This window comes from Toxorhynchites rutilus, chromosome 3 (genome assembly GCF_029784135.1).
Source record: "Toxorhynchites rutilus septentrionalis strain SRP chromosome 3, ASM2978413v1, whole genome shotgun sequence".
Taxonomy (NCBI): Eukaryota; Metazoa; Arthropoda; class Insecta; order Diptera; family Culicidae; genus Toxorhynchites; species Toxorhynchites rutilus.
The window spans coordinates 233,546,499-233,574,474 of NC_073746.1; the positions used below are offsets into that span (position 1 = coordinate 233,546,499).

Sequence of the window (27,976 nt, forward strand, 5' to 3'; positions counted from 1 at the left end):
GGAGTTCTAGCCGAACAAGATGGGGATATCGAGTGATAACAAAACAATAAACTCTTTAGATTAAAGACGATTTTATGGCCCTGAAAAGGGCCGTTTTGTTTTTTGACTTGTTTCGGAATCAACGCCTTCGGGACCAGCTCTTTACTTAGAGCTGGTATACTTCGTCACCGCTTTGGTACCTTCGGAAACCGCGTGCTTGGCAAGTTCACCGGGTAGTAGCAGACGGACTGCGGTCTGAATTTCCCGGGACGTGATGGTGGAACGTTTGTTGTAGTGGGCCAGACGCGAGGCTTCAGCTGCGATACGCTCGAAGATATCGTTGACGAAGCTGTTCATGATGCTCATCGCCTTCGACGAGATACCGGTGTCGGGATGGACCTGCTTCAGCACCTTATAGATGTAGATAGCATAGGATTCCTTCCTGCGGACTTTCTTCTTCTTCTTGTCCGTTTTCGAGATGTTTTTCTGCGCCTTGCCGGACTTTTTGGCGGCTTTTCCACTAGTCTTCGGTGCCATCGTGTTTGCTAGTAAGAACTACGTGTGAATTCGACGAGCGAACAAATCGTACTGAATAATTTTGTTTTTTTCTTTCTTTCTTTCTTTGTTTTTAAGAGGCTTTAAACTTTGCAGTTCATTCGCCTCTAGCCCAGTGAAGAGCCACAATAAAACCAGCCCAGAGGGGACTGGCGAAAGGGAAACCAACAAAATCACTCATCAGACCCGTCCGCTCGACTCTCGGTTAAAGAAGAAGGTAGGAAGGGATCCTATGCTTCATAAGATATTTAATATATGCTGTAAAGAAAAGTAAAAATTTACTGATCCGAGGACCAAAGCAGCAACGAAGCACAAGTGACCTAGCGAAAGGCGTGTTCCAAAGCCAAAAAACAAAACGGCCCCTCTCAGGAGGATAGGAAGGAAAGGAATGGAAAGGATTTGGGTGGGATTAGTGGAGTGGGAGGGGGTGGGAGTGGTATGGGAAGGAAAGAGGGGAGGAGTGGGTGTGGGGTGGGGTGAAATGAAATGAAATACAGTTTGAATAGATAATAAAATATAGTGGTTTTGAATTTAATGGTATATAGTATAGCTGAAAAATGGAGAGGTTTATTTAATGAATTTATCCTCCTTGGTGAGTGTGGCTGTAGGAATAGGAAGTTGATTAAAGTATAATGTAATGGATAGAAGATAGATGTGGGTATGAAAGTATATATTATATTATTTGTTATTTATTATTATTGAATGCGTGTATATACATGTATGAATACCTTCCTTCCGACCCGTACATACATGTGTATACACACATAAACACGCATACATGACTGTGAAGTGGCGAACTTTAATAAGCAATTTCCAAGGTATTTAGTATTTCTGTTTAGATTTTACCAAAGAAGTCGGTTTCTTTCAGAAACGCAATTAAATTGGTTTCTTGGGTCTCGTCTCTACTGAGGATATCTCGGAGACTCTGACCTATGTTGTGTCGGGCTCGAGCATCTTTGGTATGTTGACATTCAAGTAAAAGGTGGCTAACGGAAACCGGAGCTTCGTTGCAAGCACATTGGGGTTTTTCGGCTCTGCAGAACAAGTGTGAGTGGGTGAAGTTAGTGTGCCCAATTCGAAGACGGGTAAGGACTTGCCTTTCCTTACTATTGAGACGGTCCTCCCAAGGAAGAGTGGAATTTTTAATTTGAAGAAGATGGGTGGGACGGCTGTTTATCCAACCTATGTCCCAGCTTTCACGGACTTGCTGTTTTACCCAGCGGACAATGTCAGATGGAGGACAGGGCATGTCTGGGGGTTCTATTTTGCTGCCCTTGCCGGCCAGTATGTCGGCGGCTGTGTTTCCGCGGATTCCTGAGTGACCAGGAACCCAGCAGAAGGAGATGTTTTTATTTGAAGCAGCCTCTTCTGTTTGCTTAATCCATGGGTGTTTGCTGTTTCCACTTAGAAGATCGTGGAGACAGCTAGCTGAGTCTGAGAATATTGTGGTAGGAAGAAACTCATGGGTGCATTCTTGGGTAGCTATTAGAAGGGCGAAAGCTTCCGCACTGAAGATGGAGCATTGCGGTGGAAGAGAAAAGCTACCCGTGTATCTACTCTCAAAGACTCCACATCCAACTCCATCGGCACTGACTGAACCATCTGTGTATACCTGGTGGTTGATTTGAAAATTAGATGCAACGAGGTTATTGAAGCAGGCTTTGACTTTTGGAGAAGGGTCTCCCGCCCGAACTGCCTTGAGAAGTTCAAGGTTAATGTTCGGCGGTTTGACGTTCCAATTTCTTCCCGTCGCAGATGAACGTTCACATATATCGGGAAGATCTTTGTTCGTGAGATTTTTGAACCATGTTTTAGCTCTATGTATTAATGGGACATTGTGGTCGCTTTCGGGGAGTGACAAGTGACGGATGGCTTTATTCGTGATGGCTTTTGTTACCAGGTGGGTGAAGGGAAGTTGCCCACTTTCTGCCATTACAGCAAGAGTAGGACTGGTGGGAAAAGCGCCAATTGCGAGCCGAATTGCTTTATTGTAAATTGGTTGAATGGTGTTTAACACCCTGTCCCCTCCACGGCTGAAGGTGCCTATTCCGTAAAGGATTTGTGGGACCAACCAAACATTTACAACATTTAGCAGCGTCTTTCTATGGCCAGAGGCTAGGTTGCCTGCGATAGCCTTGATGATGTTCAATTTCTTTCTGGTGGCTATTTTGGTCTTTTGGGAATGTGATAGGAAGTTGAGTTTCTTGTCGAAAGTAACCCCTAGTATTTTCAATGTCCTCATTGTAGGGATCGGGATTTTGTTGAGCTGAAGATAGGTTCTCCTTCTGAGAGCTTTTCCGATATGTATGTGTTTGGATTTCTCCGGGGAAAGTTTGAAACCTGTTTTTAGAGCCCAGTTTTGGATGGAGTCTAAGGTTTTTTGAAGCCTCTTTCTCTGGATTAAGCCGAAGCAGCTCGTAGAGATAAGAGTGATGTCATCTGCATAGACTATGACCTTTATATGGTCCGGGATAATCTCGAATAGAGATTGCATGGCAATGTTGAAGAGGGTTGGTGAAAGTGCTGAGCCTTGTGGGAAGCCGTTTTCTGGGATTTTTAGAGAAGATTGGTGGTTGTTAATAACGGTTTTGAAAGACCGGTTTTCTAGAAAACTTTTAACGAAGAGACCTAATCTCCCACGAATCCCCCAGTCGAAAAGGCTTTTCAGCACTGGGTACCTCCATGCCCGATCGAAGGCCTTGGATAAATCCAGGGAAACAATATCAATGTGGTGCAATTTTTCAGTTGCGTCGTCTAGGATTTTTTCGATTGCTACAAGGCAATCTTCTGTACCTTTTCCCGCACGGAATGCGAATTGTCTGGGATCAATCAGCTTATTTGACTCTAGAAAAGTCGTTAAGCGTCGATTGATCATTTTTTCCAAGACTTTCCCAACACAACTTATGAGAGTGATGGGGCGGAAATTGTCAAGAAGATGATTGTTCATGTCTGGTTTCGGGATACAGATCATTAAACCCTCTTTCCAGCAACTGGGGAGGGTTCCACTGTCCCAGACTTTGTTGAGGAGCTTCAGAAGTGCTTTTTTCCCGAGATGGGGTAGATTCTTAAGCATAGGGTAGCTGATGTCATCAGGTCCTGTGGATCCTTGTTTGACTTTGTTCAGTACCCAATCGAGCTCTTTGAGGGAGAGGTTTTTGTTGAAGTCAAATTCCACATCGGTATGAAAATCGATGGGAATTCTTTCGCATTCCGTTTTGTGGGTTAGAAAGGTTTGGTCGTAGTTTTGATTGGAGGAGGCGGAAGCAAAGAAATCTCCAAACGCCTCGGCGATGATTTTCCGGTCATTGGTGTATTGACCGTTAATTAGAAGATTATATTCTTTGCTTCTTTTCTTTCCATGAAGCCTGCCAATCTTACTCCATAACTCCTTTGTTGACGCGTTGGGATTAATTTCGCTGACGAATTTAACCCAACTGTTGTGCTTGGCTGTGTTGATAGCAGTCTTAGCTTCTTTGCGAGCCCTTTGGAACTCTGCAAGCAGAGTGGGTCTCAGTGGGCTGTCCGGATGGGCCTTTCTTAATTTGCGTAGGGCCTTACGTCGACCTTTGATCGCTGCCTTCAGCTCAGGCGACCACCATGGGACACATTTCCTGCCAGGGATGCCACTGGTTCTGGGGATGTGCACCATTGCAACTTCTAGGACAACTTTGGAGAATTCCTTGGCTGTCCAATCTCGTTTAGCGGAGAGGCGGTTTTCAATGTCAAACTGATAGCCAGCCCAGTCAGCGTATTCAAATTTCCATCTTGGCCTTGTTGAAAACTCTGGAGAAGTTTGGCCGAAGGAAGTGAAGATTGGAAAATGATCGCTTCCGCAAGTATCATCGTGGATGTTCCAAGAAAGTTTTGAAGATAGTTTGTCTGATACTATAGTGAGATCGATGGCTGAAGTAGTACCAGAATAATGGATTCTGGTGTGTTGGCCGTTGTTAAGAAGGAGAAGAGAATGGTCGGACATGAAATCCTCAATGATGGATCCTTTTCGATCGAGGTATGCACCTCCCCAGGCGTATGAGTGGGCGTTGAAATCACCCATAAGCATGATTGGGGCGGGAAGTTGGGCGAACAGATGGTCCAGTTGGCCGCGTAGAGTGTTCGGATCGGAATCATAAGTGATGTAGATGCTAACGACGGTGATTGGAAAGGGGTGTTTAATGCGCACTACCACTGCCTGAAGATCAGTGGTAATGGGAAGAAGATCATGTGGAGTGCCATCTTTGATTGCGATTGCAACTCCGTTTTTTGAGGGGTTGGGACCCTCTTTGAAATATGTGATATATTTTGAGATGAAGTGTTTATCGAAGTTGTTTGGAGTCATAGTTTCTTGAAGGGCTATGACTGTGGGATTAGAGTTTGAAATAAGCATTTTCAGTTCTAGGATATTTCGTCGGATACTTCTGATGTTCCATTGTATCCCGAATTGCTGTGTTGGAGTGAATGTGTTGGTGTTTTTAACTCTAATTCCTAAGTCTTGATTGTGTGTATGTTTGAACTATTCAAAGAGAATTAGTTCGATGGTCCTTTACCCTTGGAAAGAGAAGCTTTCTTTGAGGTATTGGTGTTGTTTTTGTTTGGTGTAGAAGTCTTTGGAGTGTTTGTTGTGTTTGTGTTGTTTTTTGTTGAATGTGCGTTGCTGTTGTTGTTATTGTTGTTTTTTGTTTGATGTGTGTTGTTGTTGTTGTTGTTTTCTGTTGGGGTTGTATTGTTATTTGTTGTTGGTGTCTGTCTTTGTTCGTTCTTAGTTCTTTTCTTGTCCTTGTTTGTTTGGGTCTCATCTTCAGATTTTTGATCTGACTCTGAGGATGATCCTTTAGTTATTTTTCTTTTGTTTTTGTTTTTGTTTGGAACATCAGACGTATCCATAGAAATGACTGATTCGCTTTCGGATTCAGTTGATGAACTACCAGTTGTTGAATCTGTCATGGTTGTATCGAATGTAGTGTCAATTGGGGGGGTGCTTTCGCGACTAGAAGTGGCCGAAGCGGCCGAGGCGCAGTTACATTTGCAGTTACATGTGGGTGCTGGCTTTTGCAAGTTGGTGAGTCTGTTTTGCAGAACACTTGCGAATGAAGAGCCATTGTTTTGAAGTTGAAACTGTTCCTTTGCCTCTTTGTGTGAAATTCCATTATCGATTCTGATTCTGGTAATTTTATTTTCATTTTGCCATACGGGACAATTCCTACTGGAAGAGGAGTGGTTTCCTTGGCAGTTGACACAAAAAGCTGAAGCATTGCAAACTATGTTTGCTTCTGTTTTTTGTTCCGGATGTTCTTGGCCGCAGTTTCTGCAAAGCGGATTTTCGCGCTTGCATCGCTTGGTCGTATGCCCAAATTTATAGCATTTGTAACATTGCATGGGATTAGGGTAGAAGTTTCTAGTCCCGACTCGAATGAACCCGAAATAAATGAAATCGGGAACAACCGTTCCACGAATGGTCAAAATTAAGGTTGCCGTTGGGACAACAATGTTGTTATCCTTCCTGGTAATACGCTTGACATCGATCACACCTTGATCGGAAAGCTCAGTAACCAGTACGGATTCTTTGATGTCAATGACATCACGGCAAGTGACAACGCATTTGCGTTGATTCAATGTTGGGTGAGAGATAACTTCAACAGGGGTTTCATCTATCAATTTAGTTATTGAAAGGAGCTTACCAATAATATCCTTGTCCTTGGTTGTAAGAATATACTGCGTCCTCTTTTTTTCGTCTCGTTGTGGTCTCGCGCTGTTAAATTTATCCCCCGCAACGTTGGAGATAGTTTTACTAACTATGAACGGATTGGAAGGGATCACGTTCTCTCCTGTTGCACGAAGGAGCAGAATCTGTAAATTGCCGTTGAGTGGATCGGCCCACTTTGGAGAGGTACGTTGGGTAGGTTTCCCTTCGTACAGGTTTGTAGCCCGGCCTTGAGGAGGCCCGGAGCTACTGGAAGCCATTTTGTTGTCTGGCTACACCCTAGGTATAGCCGACAAGTGGGTTTCACTTTGCACTAAAGCACTGAGTTATTCTTGTGAGGGCTTGACACTTGGGGATATGTTCCCAGAAAATACTACTTTTTATACAAGAGCACTTGAAAAACCACCAATATCGCGGGTAAACTTTTGGAATTATTCCCTCTTGTCACTTCACAGTCCGTACGCGTGCGTCTTCTTTTTAAATTTTATTTTATTTTGTAAACACTAAGCACTACTATTAAAATTGGCAACACTGCCAGAAAAGAAAAAGGGGGCGTGGCGTCAGTGACGCCGCAAAAGCGCGCGCTTTTCCGGTTCACCGGTAGGCGCCCGCTCCTCACGGTCGAAACGAACTGTTGTTTCCTGCTTCTTTTTCTGCTGCCACACTAAAACCGTTGAAATCGTTCCTTTCGAAAACGCCGGGGGGGGGGGGGGGACGTCCTAGTCCGCTTGTCCAAAACGTCAAACTGCTAAGCTGAAAATAAAAGCGACCTTCTCGGTCGGAGGTTAAAATCAGTATGTTGTTTTTTTCACGCTCTTTTTGCCTTTGACCGCTTGTTCGTTCATCTCGCTAGACCCGCCCCTTTGGCTGAGTCTGCCGATTTGTCTCTATCCTGTGAGCGTGTACCGCTAGAGTACAAAACGTCCGGACCCCGTAAAAAAAGATATCATTCTCGTTCAAACCGTACCCCAGTGTGGTTCTATCGCATCGACAAGACAACACAAGCAGCTATGTCTGGACGTGGCAAAGGAGGAAAAGTTAAGGGAAAGGCAAAGTCCCGCTCCAACCGTGCTGGTCTACAGTTCCCCGTCGGTCGTATTCACCGATTGCTCCGCAAGGGTAACTATGCCGAGCGGGTTGGTGCTGGTGCACCAGTATACTTAGCCGCGGTTATGGAGTACCTGGCCGCCGAAGTGCTCGAGTTGGCTGGCAATGCCGCCCGCGACAACAAGAAAACCCGCATCATCCCCCGTCATCTACAGCTTGCCATCCGCAACGACGAGGAGCTGAACAAACTGCTGTCCGGAGTTACCATCGCTCAGGGCGGAGTACTGCCAAACATCCAGGCTGTTCTGTTGCCCAAGAAGACCGAAAAGAAAGCTTAAATGTTCTTTTCTGTGAGATCACACAAGAAACATAAAAAACCGTCCTTCTCAGGACGACAAAACTATTTCGAAAGAGTTTATAATGAAATCCCATGGTGACTTTTTTTTCTTTTTAATTTGACATAAATTCTCTTTATTTCTTAATTTTGTTTGCATTATAATAATAATACTACATTTCAAGTGATCAACCTAGGGGTTCTACATCTTTAAGTTGTAAATCCCATCGCGTTGTTAACTAGAGGCGAATGGACTGAAAATATATATTGTTATTGTATATTGTTATTACTTACCCGTTCGGGTTTCCTCGGATAGTAGTTCGTTTAGATAAGGTACATTTTTTTCCTACATACTTATCTCACTTCTTAACTGGGCGAAACTAGGCAAAATATTCACCTGCCCCCGGGCTTCTGAATGTCAAAGGGGAACTAGGCTCTGCGGAATGCACGTGTCTGTACAGGCGCTTGCTGCTTGGTCCTGAGCAACGAATACACTTTGGAAGTCGGCGATGGATGAAGAAGAGGCCGTCCCGCGCATGCGCATGTGTTGTTTTCGTCGATGCAAAGCTCTGTGCATGTCAATTGATAAATCTACCTACTTGACCAAACATCTTAGTCTACTATTTACAAAAACACTGTTGTCAACACATTGTCAAATTTCACGTCTAGGGTAGTATCCGGGCAGATTCATTCATGAACCTCTGTCGTTCTTGTCCAGGGAGTTGCCGTTTCTGGCCTTGAGAAAAAAAAAAAACCCTTGGGGACAAACTCTAACTATTCTGTTGGAGAAAACTTTTATGCGTAACTCTCTTCGCAGAAATAGGAGTAGTGGTCCTGAAAAGGACCGATGTTAATTTTTTGTATGTATTTTTAAAAAAATGGCTCGTTTAAGCGCGTTCTCCTCGGATACGACGTGCTAGCTGGATGTCCTTTGGCATAATGGTGACGCGTTTTGCGTGAATAGCACACAAGTTGGTATCTTCGAAAAGGCCGACCAAATATGCCTCGCTTGCCTCCTGCAGTGCCATAACGGCGGAACTTTGGAAGCGCAAGTCGGTTTTGAAGTCTTGGGCAATTTCGCGAACCAAACGCTGGAACGGAAGCTTGCGGATCAGTAATTCGGTCGACTTCTGATAGCGACGAATTTCACGCAGAGCAACGGTTCCCGGTCGGTAGCGATGAGGCTTCTTCACACCTCCTGTGGCTGGGGCGCTTTTCCGAGCTGCCTTCGTGGCTAGCTGCTTACGCGGTGCCTTACCACCGGTAGATTTACGAGCAGTCTGCTTGGTACGAGCCATTACAACGGGCGATACGAATACGATACGTTCTACGTTTTCTCAACGAAGCGAGCGAGGTTCTCACGGTACGAGAGCAGAGGTAGCAATATGTTGGAAAAAATGTCCGTACGTAGCTTTTATGCTCTTTATACTTGGATGTATAGTGGTGCCGACAGCTGTAGCCAATCACGACCAAGCATCGTGTGCGGATGCACCCAAGCGAGAGGGTATAAATAGTGCGCGCGTGATTTTTTTCTTCACATGGTGCTACTGACACTCGACCGCAACGGTTATGTTTTAGCGCCATCCTAAAAGAGAATAATAACTATAGAAGTTTTCTCCTACAACCGGATGCATAGCTTTTTTCAAAGCTGTCTTCGGTACTAAATAAAGCGTTTTTTTTTTTTCAGCAACAGTTGTCCGGACATCAGGAAAGGAGGAAGCAGCCGAGAAGCCCCCAACGGCCATTCAGGAAGTTGGTTCGGTCGGATTGGCCACTTTGACCGGCAGTTTTCACTGCCCCTTGCGTGTCCCGCTGTTTGTGCCCGTCTCATCAGCAACGTTTTTCCTGCCAGTGACGCGCGATTTTGGCGCAATTTCTACTCGTCAATCATCAGCAGCTCAGGAGGTGTGGAGAGAGGTTTTCTTCGCTTCGTCGCTTCGAACCGCTGCGGCGATTGCCCTGCCGTCGGCGGTATCCGGTCCCTTCCCCGCTACCCCACTACCATTTGGTGGTGTATTAGGAACGGTTCTTCAACACGATCGGTGAGTGACCAAACCTTTATTAATACCAGGAGCTAGTGAGAAATAGGACGCCCATAGGGTATAGGTTAAAATTTTTTTTTTTACATATCCCAAATTGATTTGAATTTAACTGACATTTAAAAAGTGATTTTTTCCAAGTGTTTTTAAAAAAATAGTGTTTTTCCGCCAAGTGATTTCGGTGTTTGTTCATGTGACTGCGTTGGCATTGTCCCCCGCCGTTACTGTCCTCCGCCGTTTTCGTCCCCCGTCGCACGTCGTAGGGTCTACTTTGGTTAGTGAATATTTTACGACTTTTTCGCCGGCTACACCTGGGTGTAGCTAGGCAACAAAAATGGCTTCCAGTAGTTCCGGACCTCCAGGAGGCCGGGCTACAAACCGTTACCGTGGAAGACCAACCCAACGGACCAGTCCATTTTGGGCTGACCCACTGAGTGGTGATCTTGAAATTTTTCTATTACGGGCCACAGGGGAAGATACCCTCCCCTCGAACCCCTTTCTTGTAAGCAAGACAGTTGCCAAGGCAGGATCCTTAGAAAGTGCAAGACCACAACGAGACGATAAAAACCGAATTCAATATGTACTCTCAGTAAGAGAAAAGGATGTTATCGAAAATTTACTTTCAATTAACAAGCTAATTGATAACACCCCAATAGAAATTATTCACCATCCGACTCTAAATCAACGCAAATGCGTTGTCACCTGTCGTGAAGTTCTAGATTTAAAGGAAGACGAATTGTTAAAAGAACTAGCCGATCAAAAAGTGATCGAGGTAAAGCGTATCACCAGGAAAGAAAATGATTTGATTATAGCCACACCAACATTAATTCTGACCATTCGTGGAACTGTTGTTCCTGAATATATAAATTTTGGATTTCTTCGAGCAGGGACAAGGAATTATTATCCAAACCCCATGCAATGTTTTAAGTGTTACCGCTTTGGGCACACAACAAAACGGTGCAGACGAAATACTCCACTCTGCAAAAACTGTGGAAAAGAACACAAAATAAATATTTCCGGAAACAAAATTTGTAAATCCCCTGAATTTTGCGTCAACTGTAAGGGTGATCATACCTCATCCAACAGGACGTGCCCAATATGGGTAAGAGAAAACAACATAACCAGAATAAGAGTAGATGAGGGAATATCTCACAACGAAGCTAGGAAAAAGTATGACCTCCAGAACAATGGAATAACCTATTCCAGTGTGCTGCAGGACAGACTTAATACCATTCAAACAACAGTAGATGGCTGCACTCAATGCAAATGCCAATGTAATTCCGCTAGACCCAATCAGGATAATAGCCAATCCATTACTTCAGGCAATGAAACGGAAAGCTCGGTAGATGAATCTGAAGAAGATTCCGAAGAATCAGAAGAAGAAGAAATGGAGGTACCAAAGAATATAGAATCTGAAGAGGATAGACAGGACATGCAAACCGAAGAGGAATCAGATAATCCAATGGAATACATTGAAATTAGGAATAAAAATAAAAGGAAAATCTCGAACAAAGGAATATCTTCTGAAGAACATAAGTCTTCTGATGAGGAAAACAAGCAAACCAAAGAAGTCCAACGAAAACGGACAAGGAACGAACAAACAAATCAAATAAATGGAAGAAACAACACACACACACACACCAACAATAAACACCCACATAACAACAATCAACAATCACAAGCTAACACTCTAAACCACTCCACTCCAAATAAAAATAACACTAACACAAATAACACACACACCAGGAAAGTTTCCAGCCCTCCAAAGGGTAATAATAAAAACAAATAAATTATTACTTCTATTACATAATTTTAACCTTTGATCTGCAGCATTTTTATATCAATCAATATTATTTTAGTTAAACCGAACGGCCCGGAGTTGCCGTCCACCTTATTTTTGAGGGAGGTAGGATGGACGGCGGCTCCAGCCCTCGATCTCTTGATACTATTTACCATACTTTGCATAAAATAATTCATAAATCGAAAGACCTGGAGTCACCTTCCGCCTTATTTAAGAGGGATGGGACGGAGGGCGGTCTTCAGGCTTTCACTTATTCATATTATATTTAATCTGATTAATTCTTTAAATAACTTTCATAATCGTAGGACCGGAAACCGACTCTCACCTTATTTTTGAGATGGCAGGGTGAGCGGCGGTTCCTAGTCTAATATTATATTTTCTCTAAAGGCCGGGAGTTGTCCTCCATTTCACTCAGTGGGAGTGATGGCGAAGACTCACGGTTGCAGACACCATAAGGACAGCACTATCGGACGACGCCGTCGAGCAAAAAAGGACCATCTAGTTCCTAAAGGATACAGGTTCATTCGATCAGATCTAATGACAAATTACTATATCTACCTATACTAATAAAACTACGTTTGTTTTCTCTTCTAATTTCAGCAAAAGATGAGCAGGTTTTTTACGCCCTTTTTAGAAGCGAGCTCGTCAAGCACACTAAAAGGGGCTTTTTCCCTGCTCCAATTGTTTGGTTGTGTTTTTGGCCCCAGAGCCGTGTAGGGTGCGGCGATACGACATACGTCCATAGCGGTTACTAAGATTGAGTCGAGCGAGAATAACGAATTTTGCAATAGTTTTTCTTAGTTTTCCTTTAGTTAAATTTCCCGCCCTCAAGGGCAAGAGACGAATGAACTCTCAGAGTTTAAAGTCTCTCTAATTCATTACCATTACCATTTTTCTTCATTATACTCGTTCGACGCTCAGATCGACAAGCGCCTGTGCTTTCGTCAGTAACTTTCTTTCCCATTAACCAACATGACTGGACGCGGCAAGGGAGGCAAAGGACTCGGTAAAGGAGGAGCAAAGCGTCATCGCAAGGTACTGCGTGACAACATCCAGGGTATCACGAAACCCGCTATCCGTCGTCTAGCCCGCCGTGGGGGCGTCAAACGTATCTCTGGTCTGATTTACGAAGAAACCCGAGGAGTGCTGAAGGTATTCCTGGAGAATGTTATTCGTGACGCTGTCACCTACACCGAACATGCCAAGCGTAAAACAGTGACTGCTATGGATGTCGTATACGCGCTGAAACGTCAGGGACGTACCCTATACGGGTTTGGAGGTTAACAAATACCCCCAAAACAAAACGGTCCTTTTTAGGACCACAACATGTTTGTCACCAAAAGAGTTTATCAATTTTAGTTTCTTAACAAAAAAAAACCACCACCACACTACCACCTACACAACTACATTTCATTTGAAAAAAAAAAAAAAAAAACAAACAAACAAAAATAAAACCTTGACTCACACCACATACCAACTCGCATATCAATTGGCTTAATAATACAAACGATTTTTTTCATTTGGCAGACTTATCTCACTTCTTAACTAGGCGAACCTAGCCAGAATTTTCACCTGCCCCCGGGCTTCTGAATGCCAAAGGGGGACTAGGCTCTGCGGAATGCACGTATCTGCATGCTCGTGCTGTTTTAGTCCTGACCGAGGAATTGTCGGACAATCGCGCAGGTGCTAAGGATGACCGACTTTTGGATGCCGGCCAATTCCTTCTCGATGTTCAACACCTTTAGCGCTTCCAGAAGTGTCTTCGGGATAATTCCAGTTCCAGAGAGAACGACTGGAACAATTCTTGGGACCTCCCTTAGCCCCCACAGTTCCTTGAGCTCCACGGCCAATGGTCGGTACTTGCAGATTTTGCGACCGTGGGTCTCCTCCAGATTCTGGTTCAGTGGAATAGCGACATCGATGATGGTGACTTTGCGGTCGCTCTTGTCGTAAACCATTATATCTGGGCGGTTGTGGTGGATCGAGAGGTCGGTCAGAACAGTGCGATCCCAGTACAGCTTGAAACGGTCATTTTCCAGGACAGGTGCAGGCAGGTACCGGTAGTTTGGTACGTTGTCTTCCAGTAGAGCACATTGGAGCGCCAGTTGTCGATGAACAATACGGGCCACGTTGTTGTGGCGCTCGGTGTAGGCTGCGTTGGCCAAAACGGGACAGCCTCCCATAATGTGCTCTATGTTTTCACCTGGTTGATGGCACATCCGGCAAATGTCATCAACGTCTTGATGCCAGACGTACCGCCTGCAGTTTCTCGTCGGCATTATCCTGTCCTGGATGGCTATCATGTCGGCTTCTACTACTGAAGAGAGTTCACCACGCGTTAGCCACAGATTAGATGCGGCCTTGTCGACGTGTGGCCGGTCCAGTTGATGGGGGTGGGCACCATGCACTGCCTTCTGCTTCCAAGCTGCAATCTTCTCCTCCACTGTCTGCAGATTGCAGTTGAGTTGGTACTCCGCTTGCGCCAAGTGCAGAGCGCTGTATCCTCTGTCGGCGGCGCAGACAGCCCGGTATAGCGCGTTTTGGTTGGCGCGTTCTGCGAAGTACTCGCGCAGTTGTCGTACCTGGGCAACACACAGTGCAGAAATGTCGACGATTCCAAGTCCCCCTTCTTTGCGTGGTAGTGAAACTCTCTCCAGTGCCGATTGAGGATGGTGCATTCCGGCCTCTTTGAATGCTTTCCTCATCCTCCTCTCAAGGTCCTCTAGGTTAGTTTTGCTCCATTTGACTACACCAAAACTGAAGGTCAGCAGGGGAACCGCGAATGTGTTGATCGCGCGTACCTTGTTCCCCGCGTTGAGGAAAGTCCTCAGGACACAGTTCACTCGACTCAAGAACTTGTCTCGCAGCTCCGTCTTGATGTCGGAGTGGCGAATCCCGGTGAGCTGTCGGAATCCAAGATATTTATAGGATTCGCCACGAACCATGTCTCTTATAAACTCGCCGTCATAGACCTCGTAGCCTCCGGATTCGGTAAGTTGTCCTTTCAGCAGGTGGACACAGCGACACTTGTCGAGGCCGAACTCCATACAGATGTCCCTGCTTATGTCTTCGACAACCCGGATAGCTACACCTAGACGCTGACGTGAATCAGCGTAGACCTTGAGATCGTCCATGTAAAAGGTATGGGTCACTTCTTCGTGGGCGCCGTCGCCATACCTTATTTTATAGCCATGACCGTTTCTATTGAGCGTCCTACTGAGGGGGTTCAGTGCCAGACAAAACCAAAGCGGGCTGAAAGAGTCGCCTTGGAATATCCCCCTCTTTATCTGCAGCGTTCTAGACTGCAACACATTTTCCCCATCACTGAGGTGCAGAGACGTACTCCACTGCCTCATCGCATGCTGCAGGAACCTAACGACGACGGGATCAATTTTGTAGAGCTCCAATACCCGGACGAGAAACGAGTGAGGTATGGAGTCATAAGCCTTCCTGTAATCGATGTAGGCCATACTTAGGTTCCGCTGGTTATATACCGCCTGGCCGACTATGGCTGCGTCGATGATGGCCTGGTCTTTGCAGCCATGCGTATTTTTCCTGCATCCTTTCTGCTCTTCTGCGATGATGTGATGCTGTTCGCAGTGAGCAGAAACTTTGGCGGTAATTATGCTGCTCAGTATTTTGTACAGACTCGATAGGCACGTTATCGGTCTGTACTTTGATGGGTTCAATGTGTTGCTGTCTTTCGGGAGGAGGAAGGTGACGCCACGGGTGGCGAATTCAGGAAGGTTGTGTGGGTCACGTAGCACCTTGTTGAAGCACTCAGCTATCTTTGGATGTGCGACGGTCAGCTTCTTGTGCCAAAAGTTCTGGACACCATCGGGGCCCGGTGCTGCCCAGTTCCTCAGGTACCGCGAGGCTTCGCGGACATCGTTCTCTCCGACGATGATAGCTGGCATCTCTCCAATTTCACCACAACTCTCCTCCTCCCGTCTTAACCACATTTGCCCGTCGCGATGTTCTACTGGGGTCTCCCAAATACCAGCCCAGAAGTTCGTCACATCGCTAATATCTGGCAAACCTTCGCGGTAGTCGGGCTTCTCGTCGCTAATGTGGTCGTAGAACGCTTTTTCGTTATCTCTGAACATCCGATTTTGTTCCTGGCGCTTTGCAGAGTCAGAGTAACGTTTCAGCCGTTTAGTTAGGACGCTCAATTGCTGTACCAGTGTGTCGAGTTTTTCCGTCAGCTGGTGAGCTCCCAGCTGGCGAAGTTCAGTAGGCCGCACGATCACAGCAACTTGGCGACATAATTTCGCCGATCTGCTGCCTCTTTTGTACGCCATCAGTCTTCCAATTGCGGCGCGCTTGTTTAGGATCCGTTGCTCCAATCTCCTTCGCCATGGAGGCTCACGCCTTTCACGGAGATGTTGGAGCAGTCCGCCTCTTGGCCTAATACGGTATCCTAAACTTTTGGCGGTCGCCACAGCAGCACAGTAAACTTTCAGTTGCAGCTCCTCCATGTTCTCAGCATCAACCAAGTGCAGCGGAAGAACGTGCTCGTTCATGAGCTTTACTGCACTTGTCAGCCTGCGGGAATGCTGCAACTTCGGGATCCTGGGGCGCGACAAAGGGTCCGTGTCGCGGAACTGTGAGATCGCCTCGTCGTAATGGAAGACCAGATCGCGTAGTAGTTGTTGATCTGGCTGTGGATCTTCCGGCTCAGGGGGTTGTTGTACTGTGGCCTCCACTGGTGCTGATTCGCGTGCCCCACTCGCGAATGAATTGCTCAGCCGTACTGAACTTCGTCTCGACACATCGCTTGCTCTGCTTGTTCTGGAGCTTAGTTCTCTCTGCACCTGCTGCTTGATCTCGTCGACTTGCGTTTGGGAGAGCATATTGTTGCGTACAATCGCTCTACGCCTCGCGTTCATCGCGTTTTGGTCAAGCCTCCCGACGAACTCTGGATACGCTTCCTCGAACATTGCGAGTATTCGAGGGCGACCGCTCATGTCCGTCTCCAAAGCAGTGCAGATGTAATAGGCGCGGATCACGAATTCATTCATTTCATGTGTCCACATGATCCGTCGCCTAGTAGTACCCACAAGTGTGGACGACTGTCGTCTGACAGTCGCAACACGCCTCGTAGGCGCAGCGTTTCGTTGGTGATGTCGATGGCTGCTGTTTCCGTGTGGCGGTAGCTCTTCGGGTTGAACCCGGCTGGTGGCCCGCTCTTGCACATCGCCCTCCAGCCGCTGGCCGCTCGCTCTTACGCCCGTTCCAGGACCAGCTCCAGTTCGGGGACCCTCCTCGGGCGATCGCATTCTGAGTATTCTTCGTGAACGTAGCTCCATTTTCTGGGTGTATCTCCTTTGCCCGGGAGACAGCGGGTTGGCAAGGCCTCCATGACCCGGGAGGCCTTCCCCGGGAGAGATATAGCGCTCTGACTCGCTCGCACCCCCTCACTTAGCCACTTTCGACACCCGTTCTCGGAGCCAAGACCAGGTGTGTGTTTCCAGTTCACGCCCGATCTAAAAATGTCGTCATATGATCTTCGTGGAGGCGTGAGATAGGAACATTTGATACCAACAGGTAGGCTCCTACCCTAGTGTTGATCCCCATTTGAGAACCTCCCGTTTCCAGTTCACGCCCGATCTAAAAATGTCGTCATATGATCTTCGTGGAGGCGTGAGATAGGAACATTTGAGACCAACAGGTAGGCTCCTACCCTAGTGTTGATCCCCATTTGAGAACCTTCATTTTGTATTTTTTGTTTGTTTGTTAGTTTGGTTTTTTTTTTTAATTTTGTATTCGATTGTATTTTGTAAACCGTTGCACATAGTAACATATACAGTATATTCTCGTGTTTCTGTCGATAGAAACATTCGAGCGGGATTGAGAATTGAAATTGAGAACTACATAAAATGTTTCAATTTTTACAACTAATTTCATTAGTGTATCCAGCTGACCACGTGGCGTCTGAGACGAGACCAGCCAATAGATGGGGAGCCCCCACCGGTGATTGGTTGATTTTTGTAAACAAATCACTTCTACGCGGTTGCCAATTTTGTTCTTTGCCTCTACTTAAGGTGAAGGTGGAAGCTAGCCATGGTAGTAGTATAGGTAAACCCACGTGTAAAAATTGGGTAATAGTGTTTGTGAGAGAAGAGCAAAGCACACGTAAATAGATCAATTCACTTATCAGACTGTGTGGCGCTACATTGACACGAGTCTTTGAATAAATTTGAAAATAAAAATAACAATTCAATACTGTAAATGTAAAATGTACGAACGATATGTTCCCACGAACAATTGCGGATATAAATATGTATAGAAGGTGTATCTGTATATGAAGTAAAATTCTGATTATACGCGAGCGTAACATGAGCAAATTTATAAGACATGCGAATTGGGGCCCTTTTGGTATTAACAAGTTCTTCCGCATAGTAACTCGATGTGGATAATTCCTTAATGTTTCCTTCGTTGATCGTATTGTTTTCACATACTCACGTTGGAGAGCCTTAACGCTCTTCGTTGGCCGAGGCATTTTGATTGAATGTAATACTTTTCCGTTTACTGTTTTTGAAAGCATAGGCGGTGTTCCGAGCTCTACAATACAATTTTCTTACCCAATGTTAAAGTTGCTAGAACTTACATTATAGACCCATTAAACGTAGAAATAATAATTGTATTGATATCAACACAATTTTATTCTATTGATTTTAATTACATGAAACGCTATGACTCAGAAATAACATGTTATTGAGTGGTTTTTATAGCTGTTTCGACGATCTTGTCTGGCATCAGTGTCGAAAAAATAACGATGCTTTCAACAATACAAACAAAACCATTGCCGAAGATTGAGAAATGAAAATTTAACTTTCAGAGCACTAGCTCGAGTTTTACGACGTTTTTCACTATACATCTATATATATCGACAAGAAAACAAGAAAAAGAAAAGGAAGTTCCTAGAAATCCTTTTATATAATCTTTTTCTGCCCCATCTAAAAAAAAGCATTAATTCTTAATTTACCAAGAATACAGCATATAAGAATATTAGAAATATGCAAACTTTATATTCCAAAATCTTTATCATCTGATAATTATCTAAAAGGTCGTTATACATTCTTCTCTTCGATAAAAGACCCGAAAAACACGCAACAACTGCATGAAATGTAAAAAATATGTTTGTTTCGAGCATGCAGTTATGCAATGTTCTGATTCTTACTCCAATGAAACCACAATCTATTAATACGCTTTTATGTTATTTTATAGCTCCTTATACTTCCATGAATTATGTTCAGTTGCTTACTTTTTATTAACAAGAGTGAAAAATTCGAATTTCGTTATTTGTGTTGGAGTGTCAAAAATTACTCTGTCTTGAGGAGGCTGATTTAGATGACTATTAAAACTTAATAAAGACGACAAAAACATATTTTTTGGAGTTTTTCATTCAATCATACCCTCTTCTTCAAATAAATGCCAACGAAGCCTGAAAAATACACAATAGCAACATTACAGAGAAGTTCAATTTTCGGTCTGTGACACCGTGCGCGAGTATACGTGTTATGATTTTGCACGCGAGTACAGGAGGGTTAAGCAATTTAAAACTGCCTTAGGGTCGACTAATCTGATAGAGAATAGCTGACCTCATACAAACTAACATCGTATCCAGATGTCGACACCATTCCGCCGTCAACGCGAATAAGTAGAAGCATACACAAAATTGGCAACAGTGTAGAATTGGTTTGTTTACAAAAATCAACCAATCAGCGGCGGGGGTTCCCCCTGTATTGGCAGTGTCTCGTCCCAGACACCATGTGATCAGATGGATACACTAATGAAATTAGTTGTAAACATTTAAATATTTGATGTAATTCTCACTCTCACTCTGTTGCCAATGTTGCAATTTTGTGTGTGTTACTACTTATTCGCGTAGATTAGATGGCATTGAGCTTCGTATTACAAGTTGGGGGAGTTTGCATGACTATATGTGTTTGTAGCATAAATGAACACATTTTTAAAATAAAAATTATTTTCCCAAATCAAAGTAGTACTCTATGTAAATGAAAATTACTTTTGTCTGCAAGCGATGAAAAAATGTCATACAAAAATTGTGTATAAAAATAATTTTACATTACAGTTGTGAGTTTTGGTGAGAATATCTTAAAATTTGTAGAAAATAGTTTAAATTATGGTCAGAACAACGTACTTCAAGTAATTAAATAATGCAAAGAAAAAAATTTCATACAAATTTTAACAATTCAAAATTGCCTTCGGACCGACTAATCTGATAGAGAATAGTTTGTTGCCTCATACAAATTGATGTCGTATCCAGATGTCGACACCATACCGCCGTCCTCGCGAATCGCGCCTGGCAGTACAAACTGCACTGCACTAAATGCTGAATCATCTGAAGATGGACAGTCCTCCCTCCCTGGGAAAGGTATCTTCAAGGAAGAAACCTAAAAATCAATCTCAATCCAACCGAACACACTTCATCCCAATCGATTGCTTTTCATGAACCCACCACCCCTAACAAACCTACTCCTGTTATCGAAAGAAAACAAAAAAAATATATATATATTCGAATGAATCGATTATTGTAAAATGCCCCAACGATGATTGATCCATAATCGAGTAAACGAAAAATTTAGACATCTCTAGCCGTGGATATGACGGTTTGCACCTGGTCGAAGAAAATGCGAAAGTAAACAACAATATTTGATTGTAGTTTTACACAATATTCTATGATAAGTGGAAAACAATAAAATAAACTCTTTTGCTTTAAAACAATATTGATAGTCCTGAAAAGGACTGAATTTGATTTCTCGTGTTGTGCTGTTGTTTTAGTCGGACCACTACTACTGGCTACGTTGTTCACTTTTTGGCAGCGGTAGCTTTTTTCGGAGCTGCTGCTGCTTTCTTTGGCTTTGGCGTTTTCGGTTTCTGTGCGGCGGTTTTCGAGGGTTTCGTTGGCTTTTGCTTCGGGGCGGTAGCAGCAGCTTTCTTCACACTGCCGGTCTTCTTGGCAGCCTTGGCACTCGCTGCCTTGGTTTTCTTCTCGCTGGCCACCACCTTCTTCACAGCAGCAGCAGCAGCAGCAGCTTTCGGTTTTTTGGCTGCGGTTGCTGTATTTTTCTCCCCGGTAGCAGCGGCAGCTTTCTTCTTGCCAGCAGCAGCGGTAGCCTTTTTCGGCTTCTTCTCGGCGGCTGCCTTCTTGGATTTCTTATCCCCGGAAGCGGTACCCTTTTTCGCTGCTGCTGGTGCTTTCTTAGCCGACGAGCCACTCTTCTTCTCCCCGGTGAACTCCTTTTTGGCCTTTGGGGGGATCTTGAACGAGCCCGACGCACCAGTGCCCTTCGTTTGCACAAACAGGCCCTTGACGACACCGTTCTTCAGCGCTTTCTTGATGAACGGAGTTAGCTTCGCCACATCCGCCTTGTAGTTGCCGGCCAGGTATTTCTTGATGGCCTGCAGCGATGAACCGTTGCGCTCCTTCAGCGTCCTGATGGCGGCCACTATCATCTCGTTAACCGGTGGATGGTTGGCGGGCTTTTTCGGCTTCTTCGCTGCTGCTGCTGCCGCCGCTGATTTGCCGCCTGCCTTTTTCGGCGATTTCTCACTGCCCACGGCTGGTGCCGCCAACGGGCTCTCGCCGACTGCCTCGGTAGCTGCGTTATTGTCCGACATCTCTCTGCTTCCTCTGCTGCTTTTTCAGCGCTTTTCCCTGTTTTGTTTTGTTTCGTTCCGTACCGTTACGGTCTGTGTCTTCTCCTAATACTGCGTGCGTGCGTGCGAGCGAGCTGTATTAAAGAGCGGAGTTTGTAATTTCCAAAAATTGCTACCCCGCTGAAGGTCCACTTTCGGCGGCTGTGTTAGGGATGCGGTCGGGTGACGTGCTCGTTTTGTGCTCGCACTATGCTAGGTACTGTTTCGGAGCGCCAACTTTTCTAGAGGCCATTTCGTCCCCTCTGGTGGCCTCTAGTGGCCAAAGCCACATACTCTATCTATCTGTGATAGTCCCCGGTCACAATGGGACGCATCCGATGTCCAGCGCAGACCAATAAAGGGACGAAATTCGATCCCGAACAGCACTGTGCCGTCTCACACCGGGTGCAATCCGACGGAAGTGTTCCGTTTCCGGCCAATCGCCCGATCGGACCGTTTCGAATTACCACAGCTCGGCGGGTGGGAAAGTTTCCCTACAGAATGGTGCATTGGTTGTTCGGATCCGGGTAAGCGGTCAGCCCCTAGTGACCGGCCAAGAAGTACCATCCGCGCCAGCAGCCGTTCTCAATAGCATGACAGCTGCTAGTCCATCCGCCGCCGCCGCGGACAGATGCCCACGATGGTCCTACCGGAATTAAATATTAAATATTATTTTGTGACCTGCTAGGAGTAGGGTCAGTGCCGGAATAAAATTACCACGATTCGAATTTAATTTGGAGAATATAATTTTCCTATAAATTCATCAAATTCATATTACAGTGATTTCAGTAAATATAGTAAATAAATTGCTTACGACTAAATCCCTTCACTATTCTTCCAGTCCTTCAGTCTTTCAGCTGTGTTCATCTAGCGTAACCTAGTCCCTAATCCGTATTACCAAGATTAAGCTCTGGACATTGTAGCTATATATTAAGAATAAGGCTCACCACTAGTGTCAAGACATTATAAGCAGCATTCAAGCACTGTATATATATATAAAAAAAAAAAAAAGGTTCACGTGGAACTACCTTAGCTTAGCAATCATTCGTTTGTATTGATTAAATTCTTGATTGAATGAAACAGTTTCCAAATTCAATTGAGTTCAATATATTTGCTCTGTGAGTGAAAAAAATGAACAAATGCCGTGTAAAGTCAATTCATTTATTGTGATTGATTGTTCTTCGTTACAAGTAAATTTAATGACGGACCTTTTACGTTTGGTATGATGACTAGAACAAAATATATGTACGGAAGAATTATCAAACGTTTGATGAACCAGCCTAAGGCTGAAAATCTTTCCAATAAAGACAAAAAAAAAAATTATCAAACGATTATTTTATTTTACATTTCCCTCTGAAGTTTACATCCCAAAAGTGTACATACTTCTCGAATCTCGAATTTGCTTGAAACTGGGAAGTTCATTCGCTTCTAGTGGCTGCACGATTTTCCCAGGTTCCTAAGTTTAGAAGATCATGTTAGGACAGACATATTCCACTCTGCACAAAGGCAAGCGAGGACAAAAGTACTCGCAGTTTGCATTTATTTGCAGAGCCGATTTCCCCAGAAACCTCGGTTTTGAAGTCTGTGTTAGGGAAACACATTTCAATCGGAACAAAAATACCCCCGATTTGTATGAATTCGCAATGCCGATTTCCCCACGCTTCATGGATTTGAAGTCTGTGTTAGGGAAACACATTCCAGTCGGAAGGGAAGGTATTGAATTAGAGAGACTTTAAACTCTGAGAGTTCATTCGTCTCTAATCCAGTCGGAACAAAAATACCCCCGACTTGCATGAATTTGAAATACCGATTTCTCCAGGCACCTTGGTTCAGAAATCTCTATTAGGGAACACATTTCGGTGGGAACAAAAGCTCCCCCTACTTTCGTGTGTTCTTTTTCTTCTTTTTGGCTTTAAGAGGGTTTAAACTTTTCAGTTCACTCGCCTCTAGGCTCTTTCGTGTGCTTGCAATGCCGATTTCGCTGCTTGGTTTTAAAGTCTGTGTTAGGGAACATTTTTCGATGAGAACAAAAGTCCCCCTACTTTCATGTATTTGCAATGCCGATTTCCCCAAGGCTGCTTGGTTTTGATGGTTGTGTTAGGGAAACCGTAAATCGGGCCAATCAAAACGATGCAGTTAGGGCGTTTAGATAACGCCTAATATTTTACAGTTATTCAATTGTTTATCTAATGAAAAACAACATTTTGTTAGTTGCGATAGATGCGTAGAAATATTCCCTATCAAGTGATGCAAACATCTCTCCTATCCAGTACGAAATGTTCGAGCTATAAGCATTCGAAATCTTTCATTTTTTCCTGCATGTTCTGTGTTTAGGTTTTCATTTTACCCTCCATATATTCCGGTTAGACGTAGTCCCACGTCAAAAAAATCATTTCTCTACGTTGACTTCACGGTGACGAGACGTTGCATGTGTAGCGCACTTTATTCGGCTGTCATAGCTGCTTCCGCTTCGCTGTCAATCATGTTTATCGCTGACGCTAGGTGCAATGACTTTGACGGTATGTAACAGTATCTTACTTCTAAATAAACTTCGACTGTACAAGGTTCCGGAAAATCGAATGTTCGGAATTGAAGCACTTCTCTCCGAACTTCTGAATAAATTGGTGGAATTTCACTACTAGGGTATCGAGGCAGGCTCTCCCGTGAACCTCCGACCTTGTGAACTGTGTTACGAAAGAAATTTCTTCCGGATGCGTTGGAGTCTCTGGATGGTTGAGGGAATGGGATTGTGTTTTGGATTCGATGGAGTGTGGAGCCGATGATGCGTCGTAGGCCCTGCTGCTGCTTCAAGTACGTGTCAATTGGGTATTCTCAATCACCGGGGAGATGATTTGTTGGTAGAACAATGAAAGCATGAGCACGAGTGAGTTTTGATGTTAAGAGGCTTTAAATTTTTCATTCAGTTCATTCGCCTCTAGCCTTGAGAAAAGATACTTGGAGAACTCGCGGCCGTTAGTCGACTGGTTGCAAACTGGATTGACGACCACTGAATCGTGAATGGGCATGCATGAATGGATGCATCGGTATTTGAAGGACTCGGCGGCAGGGGTTGGGAAGAAGTTTTGGGGGGTTGTAAACAACAACAGGGAGTTCTAGCCGAACAAGATGGGGATATCGAGTGATAACAAAACAATAAACTCTTTAGATTAAAGACGATTTTATGGCCCTGAAAAGGGCCGTTTTGTTTTTTGACTTGTTTCGGAATCAACGCCTTCGGGACCAGCTCTTTACTTAGAGCTGGTATACTTCGTCACCGCTTTGGTACCTTCGGAAACCGCGTGCTTGGCAAGTTCACCGGGTAGTAGCAGACGGACTGCGGTCTGAATTTCCCGGGACGTGATGGTGGAACGTTTGTTGTAGTGGGCCAGACGCGAGGCTTCAGCTGCGATACGCTCGAAGATATCGTTGACGAAGCTGTTCATGATGCTCATCGCCTTCGACGAGATACCGGTGTCGGGATGGACCTGCTTCAGCACCTTATAGATGTAGATAGCATAGGATTCCTTCCTGCGGACTTTCTTCTTCTTCTTGTCCGTTTCGAGATGTTTTTCTGCGCCTTGCCGGACTTTTTGGCGGCTTTTCCACTAGTCTTCGGTGCCATCGTGTTTGCTAGTAAGAACTACGTGTGAATTCGACGAGCGAACAAATCGTACTGAATAATTTTGTTTTTTTCTTTCTTTCTTTCTTTGTTTTTAAGAGGCTTTAAACTTTGCAGTTCATTCGCCTCTAGCCCAGTGAAGAGCCACAATAAAACCAGCCCAGAGGGGACTGGCGAAAGGGAAACCAACAAAATCACTCATCAGACCCGTCCGCTCGACTCTCGGTTAAAGAAGAAGGTAGGAAGGGATCCTATGCTTCATAAGATATTTAATATATGCTGTAAAGAAAAGTAAAAATTTACTGATCCGAGGACCAAAGCAGCAACGAAGCACAAGTGACCTAGCGAAAGGCGTGTTCCAAAGCCAAAAAACAAAACGGCCCCTCTCAGGAGGATAGGAAGGAAAGGAATGGAAAGGATTTGGGTGGGATTAGTGGAGTGGGAGGGGGTGGGAGTGGTATGGGAAGGAAAGAGGGGAGGAGTGGGTGTGGGGTGGGGTGAAATGAAATGAAATACAGTTTGAATAGATAATAAAATATAGTGGTTTTGAATTTAATGGTATATAGTATAGCTGAAAAATGGAGAGGTTTATTTAATGAATTTATCCTCCTTGGTGAGTGTGGCTGTAGGAATAGGAAGTTGATTAAAGTATAATGTAATGGATAGAAGATAGATGTGGGTATGAAAGTATATATTATATTATTTGTTATTTATTATTATTGAATGCGTGTATATACATGTATGAATACCTTCCTTCCGACCCGTACATACATGTGTATACACACATAAACACGCATACATGACTGTGAAGTGGCGAACTTTAATAAGCAATTTCCAAGGTATTTAGTATTTCTGTTTAGATTTTACCAAAGAAGTCGGTTTCTTTCAGAAACGCAATTAAATTGGTTTCTTGGGTCTCGTCTCTACTGAGGATATCTCGGAGACTCTGACCTATGTTGTGTCGGGCTCGAGCATCTTTGGTATGTTGACATTCAAGTAAAAGGTGGCTAACGGAAACCGGAGCTTCGTTGCAAGCACATTGGGGTTTTTCGGCTCTGCAGAACAAGTGTGAGTGGGTGAAGTTAGTGTGCCCAATTCGAAGACGGGTAAGGACTTGCCTTTCCTTACTATTGAGACGGTCCTCCCAAGGAAGAGTGGAATTTTTAATTTGAAGAAGATGGGTGGGACGGCTGTTTATCCAACCTATGTCCCAGCTTTCACGGACTTGCTGTTTTACCCAGCGGACAATGTCAGATGGAGGACAGGGCATGTCTGGGGGTTCTATTTTGCTGCCCTTGCCGGCCAGTATGTCGGCGGCTGTGTTTCCGCGGATTCCTGAGTGACCAGGAACCCAGCAGAAGGAGATGTTTTTATTTGAAGCAGCCTCTTCTGTTTGCTTAATCCATGGGTGTTTGCTGTTTCCACTTAGAAGATCGTGGAGACAGCTAGCTGAGTCTGAGAATATTGTGGTAGGAAGAAACTCATGGGTGCATTCTTGGGTAGCTATTAGAAGGGCGAAAGCTTCCGCACTGAAGATGGAGCATTGCGGTGGAAGAGAAAAGCTACCCGTGTATCTACTCTCAAAGACTCCACATCCAACTCCATCGGCACTGACTGAACCATCTGTGTATACCTGGTGGTTGATTTGAAAATTAGATGCAACGAGGTTATTGAAGCAGGCTTTGACTTTTGGAGAAGGGTCTCCCGCCCGAACTGCCTTGAGAAGTTCAAGGTTAATGTTCGGCGGTTTGACGTTCCAATTTCTTCCCGTCGCAGATGAACGTTCACATATATCGGGAAGATCTTTGTTCGTGAGATTTTTGAACCATGTTTTAGCTCTATGTATTAATGGGACATTGTGGTCGCTTTCGGGGAGTGACAAGTGACGGATGGCTTTATTCGTGATGGCTTTTGTTACCAGGTGGGTGAAGGGAAGTTGCCCACTTTCTGCCATTACAGCAAGAGTAGGACTGGTGGGAAAAGCGCCAATTGCGAGCCGAATTGCTTTATTGTAAATTGGTTGAATGGTGTTTAACACCCTGTCCCCTCCACGGCTGAAGGTGCCTATTCCGTAAAGGATTTGTGGGACCAACCAAACATTTACAACATTTAGCAGCGTCTTTCTATGGCCAGAGGCTAGGTTGCCTGCGATAGCCTTGATGATGTTCAATTTCTTTCTGGTGGCTATTTTGGTCTTTTGGGAATGTGATAGGAAGTTGAGTTTCTTGTCGAAAGTAACCCCTAGTATTTTCAATGTCCTCATTGTAGGGATCGGGATTTTGTTGAGCTGAAGATAGGTTCTCCTTCTGAGAGCTTTTCCGATATGTATGTGTTTGGATTTCTCCGGGGAAAGTTTGAAACCTGTTTTTAGAGCCCAGTTTTGGATGGAGTCTAAGGTTTTTTGAAGCCTCTTTCTCTGGATTAAGCCGAAGCAGCTCGTAGAGATAAGAGTGATGTCATCTGCATAGACTATGACCTTTATATGGTCCGGGATAATCTCGAATAGAGATTGCATGGCAATGTTGAAGAGGGTTGGTGAAAGTGCTGAGCCTTGTGGGAAGCCGTTTTCTGGGATTTTTAGAGAAGATTGGTGGTTGTTAATAACGGTTTTGAAAGACCGGTTTTCTAGAAAACTTTTAACGAAGAGACCTAATCTCCCACGAATCCCCCAGTCGAAAAGGCTTTTCAGCACTGGGTACCTCCATGCCCGATCGAAGGCCTTGGATAAATCCAGGGAAACAATATCAATGTGGTGCAATTTTTCAGTTGCGTCGTCTAGGATTTTTTCGATTGCTACAAGGCAATCTTCTGTACCTTTTCCCGCACGGAATGCGAATTGTCTGGGATCAATCAGCTTATTTGACTCTAGAAAAGTCGTTAAGCGTCGATTGATCATTTTTTCCAAGACTTTCCCAACACAACTTATGAGAGTGATGGGGCGGAAATTGTCAAGAAGATGATTGTTCATGTCTGGTTTCGGGATACAGATCATTAAACCCTCTTTCCAGCAACTGGGGAGGGTTCCACTGTCCCAGACTTTGTTGAGGAGCTTCAGAAGTGCTTTTTTCCCGAGATGGGGTAGATTCTTAAGCATAGGGTAGCTGATGTCATCAGGTCCTGTGGATCCTTGTTTGACTTTGTTCAGTACCCAATCGAGCTCTTTGAGGGAGAGGTTTTTGTTGAAGTCAAATTCCACATCGGTATGAAAATCGATGGGAATTCTTTCGCATTCCGTTTT

The 27,976-nt window shown here is 44.6% G+C and overlaps 4 protein-coding genes and 1 pseudogene across 4 annotated transcripts; 2 read left to right on the forward strand and 3 right to left on the reverse strand.

Annotated features, from left to right (window-relative positions):
* Positions 1-94: 94 nt before the first annotated feature.
* On the reverse strand, positions 95-559 carry LOC129777523 (histone H2B). Its single transcript, XM_055783830.1, has one exon. It carries the CDS (start codon positions 514-516, stop codon positions 142-144), a length of 375 nt encoding a protein of 124 aa, XP_055639805.1. The 5' UTR covers positions 517-559; the 3' UTR covers positions 95-141.
* A 6,636-nt stretch (positions 560-7,195) lies between these two features.
* On the forward strand, positions 7,196-7,652 carry LOC129780504 (histone H2A). Its single transcript, XM_055788827.1, has one exon. It carries the CDS (start codon positions 7,243-7,245, stop codon positions 7,615-7,617), a length of 375 nt encoding a protein of 124 aa, XP_055644802.1. The 5' UTR covers positions 7,196-7,242; the 3' UTR covers positions 7,618-7,652.
* Positions 7,653-12,409: 4,757 nt separating this feature from the next.
* On the forward strand, positions 12,410-12,841 carry LOC129777140 (histone H4). The gene has a single exon (XM_055783218.1). The coding sequence runs from the start codon at positions 12,426-12,428 to the stop codon at positions 12,735-12,737; it is 312 nt and encodes a 103-aa protein (XP_055639193.1). The 5' UTR covers positions 12,410-12,425; the 3' UTR covers positions 12,738-12,841.
* A 7,364-nt stretch (positions 12,842-20,205) lies between these two features.
* LOC129777135 (histone H1B-like) lies at positions 20,206-21,245 on the reverse strand. Its single transcript, XM_055783215.1, has one exon. It carries the CDS (start codon positions 21,099-21,101, stop codon positions 20,289-20,291), a length of 813 nt encoding a protein of 270 aa, XP_055639190.1. The 5' UTR covers positions 21,102-21,245; the 3' UTR covers positions 20,206-20,288.
* A 3,075-nt stretch (positions 21,246-24,320) lies between these two features.
* LOC129777138 (histone H2B-like) lies at positions 24,321-24,741 on the reverse strand (annotated as a pseudogene).
* Between the last annotated feature and the right edge of the window lie 3,235 nt (positions 24,742-27,976).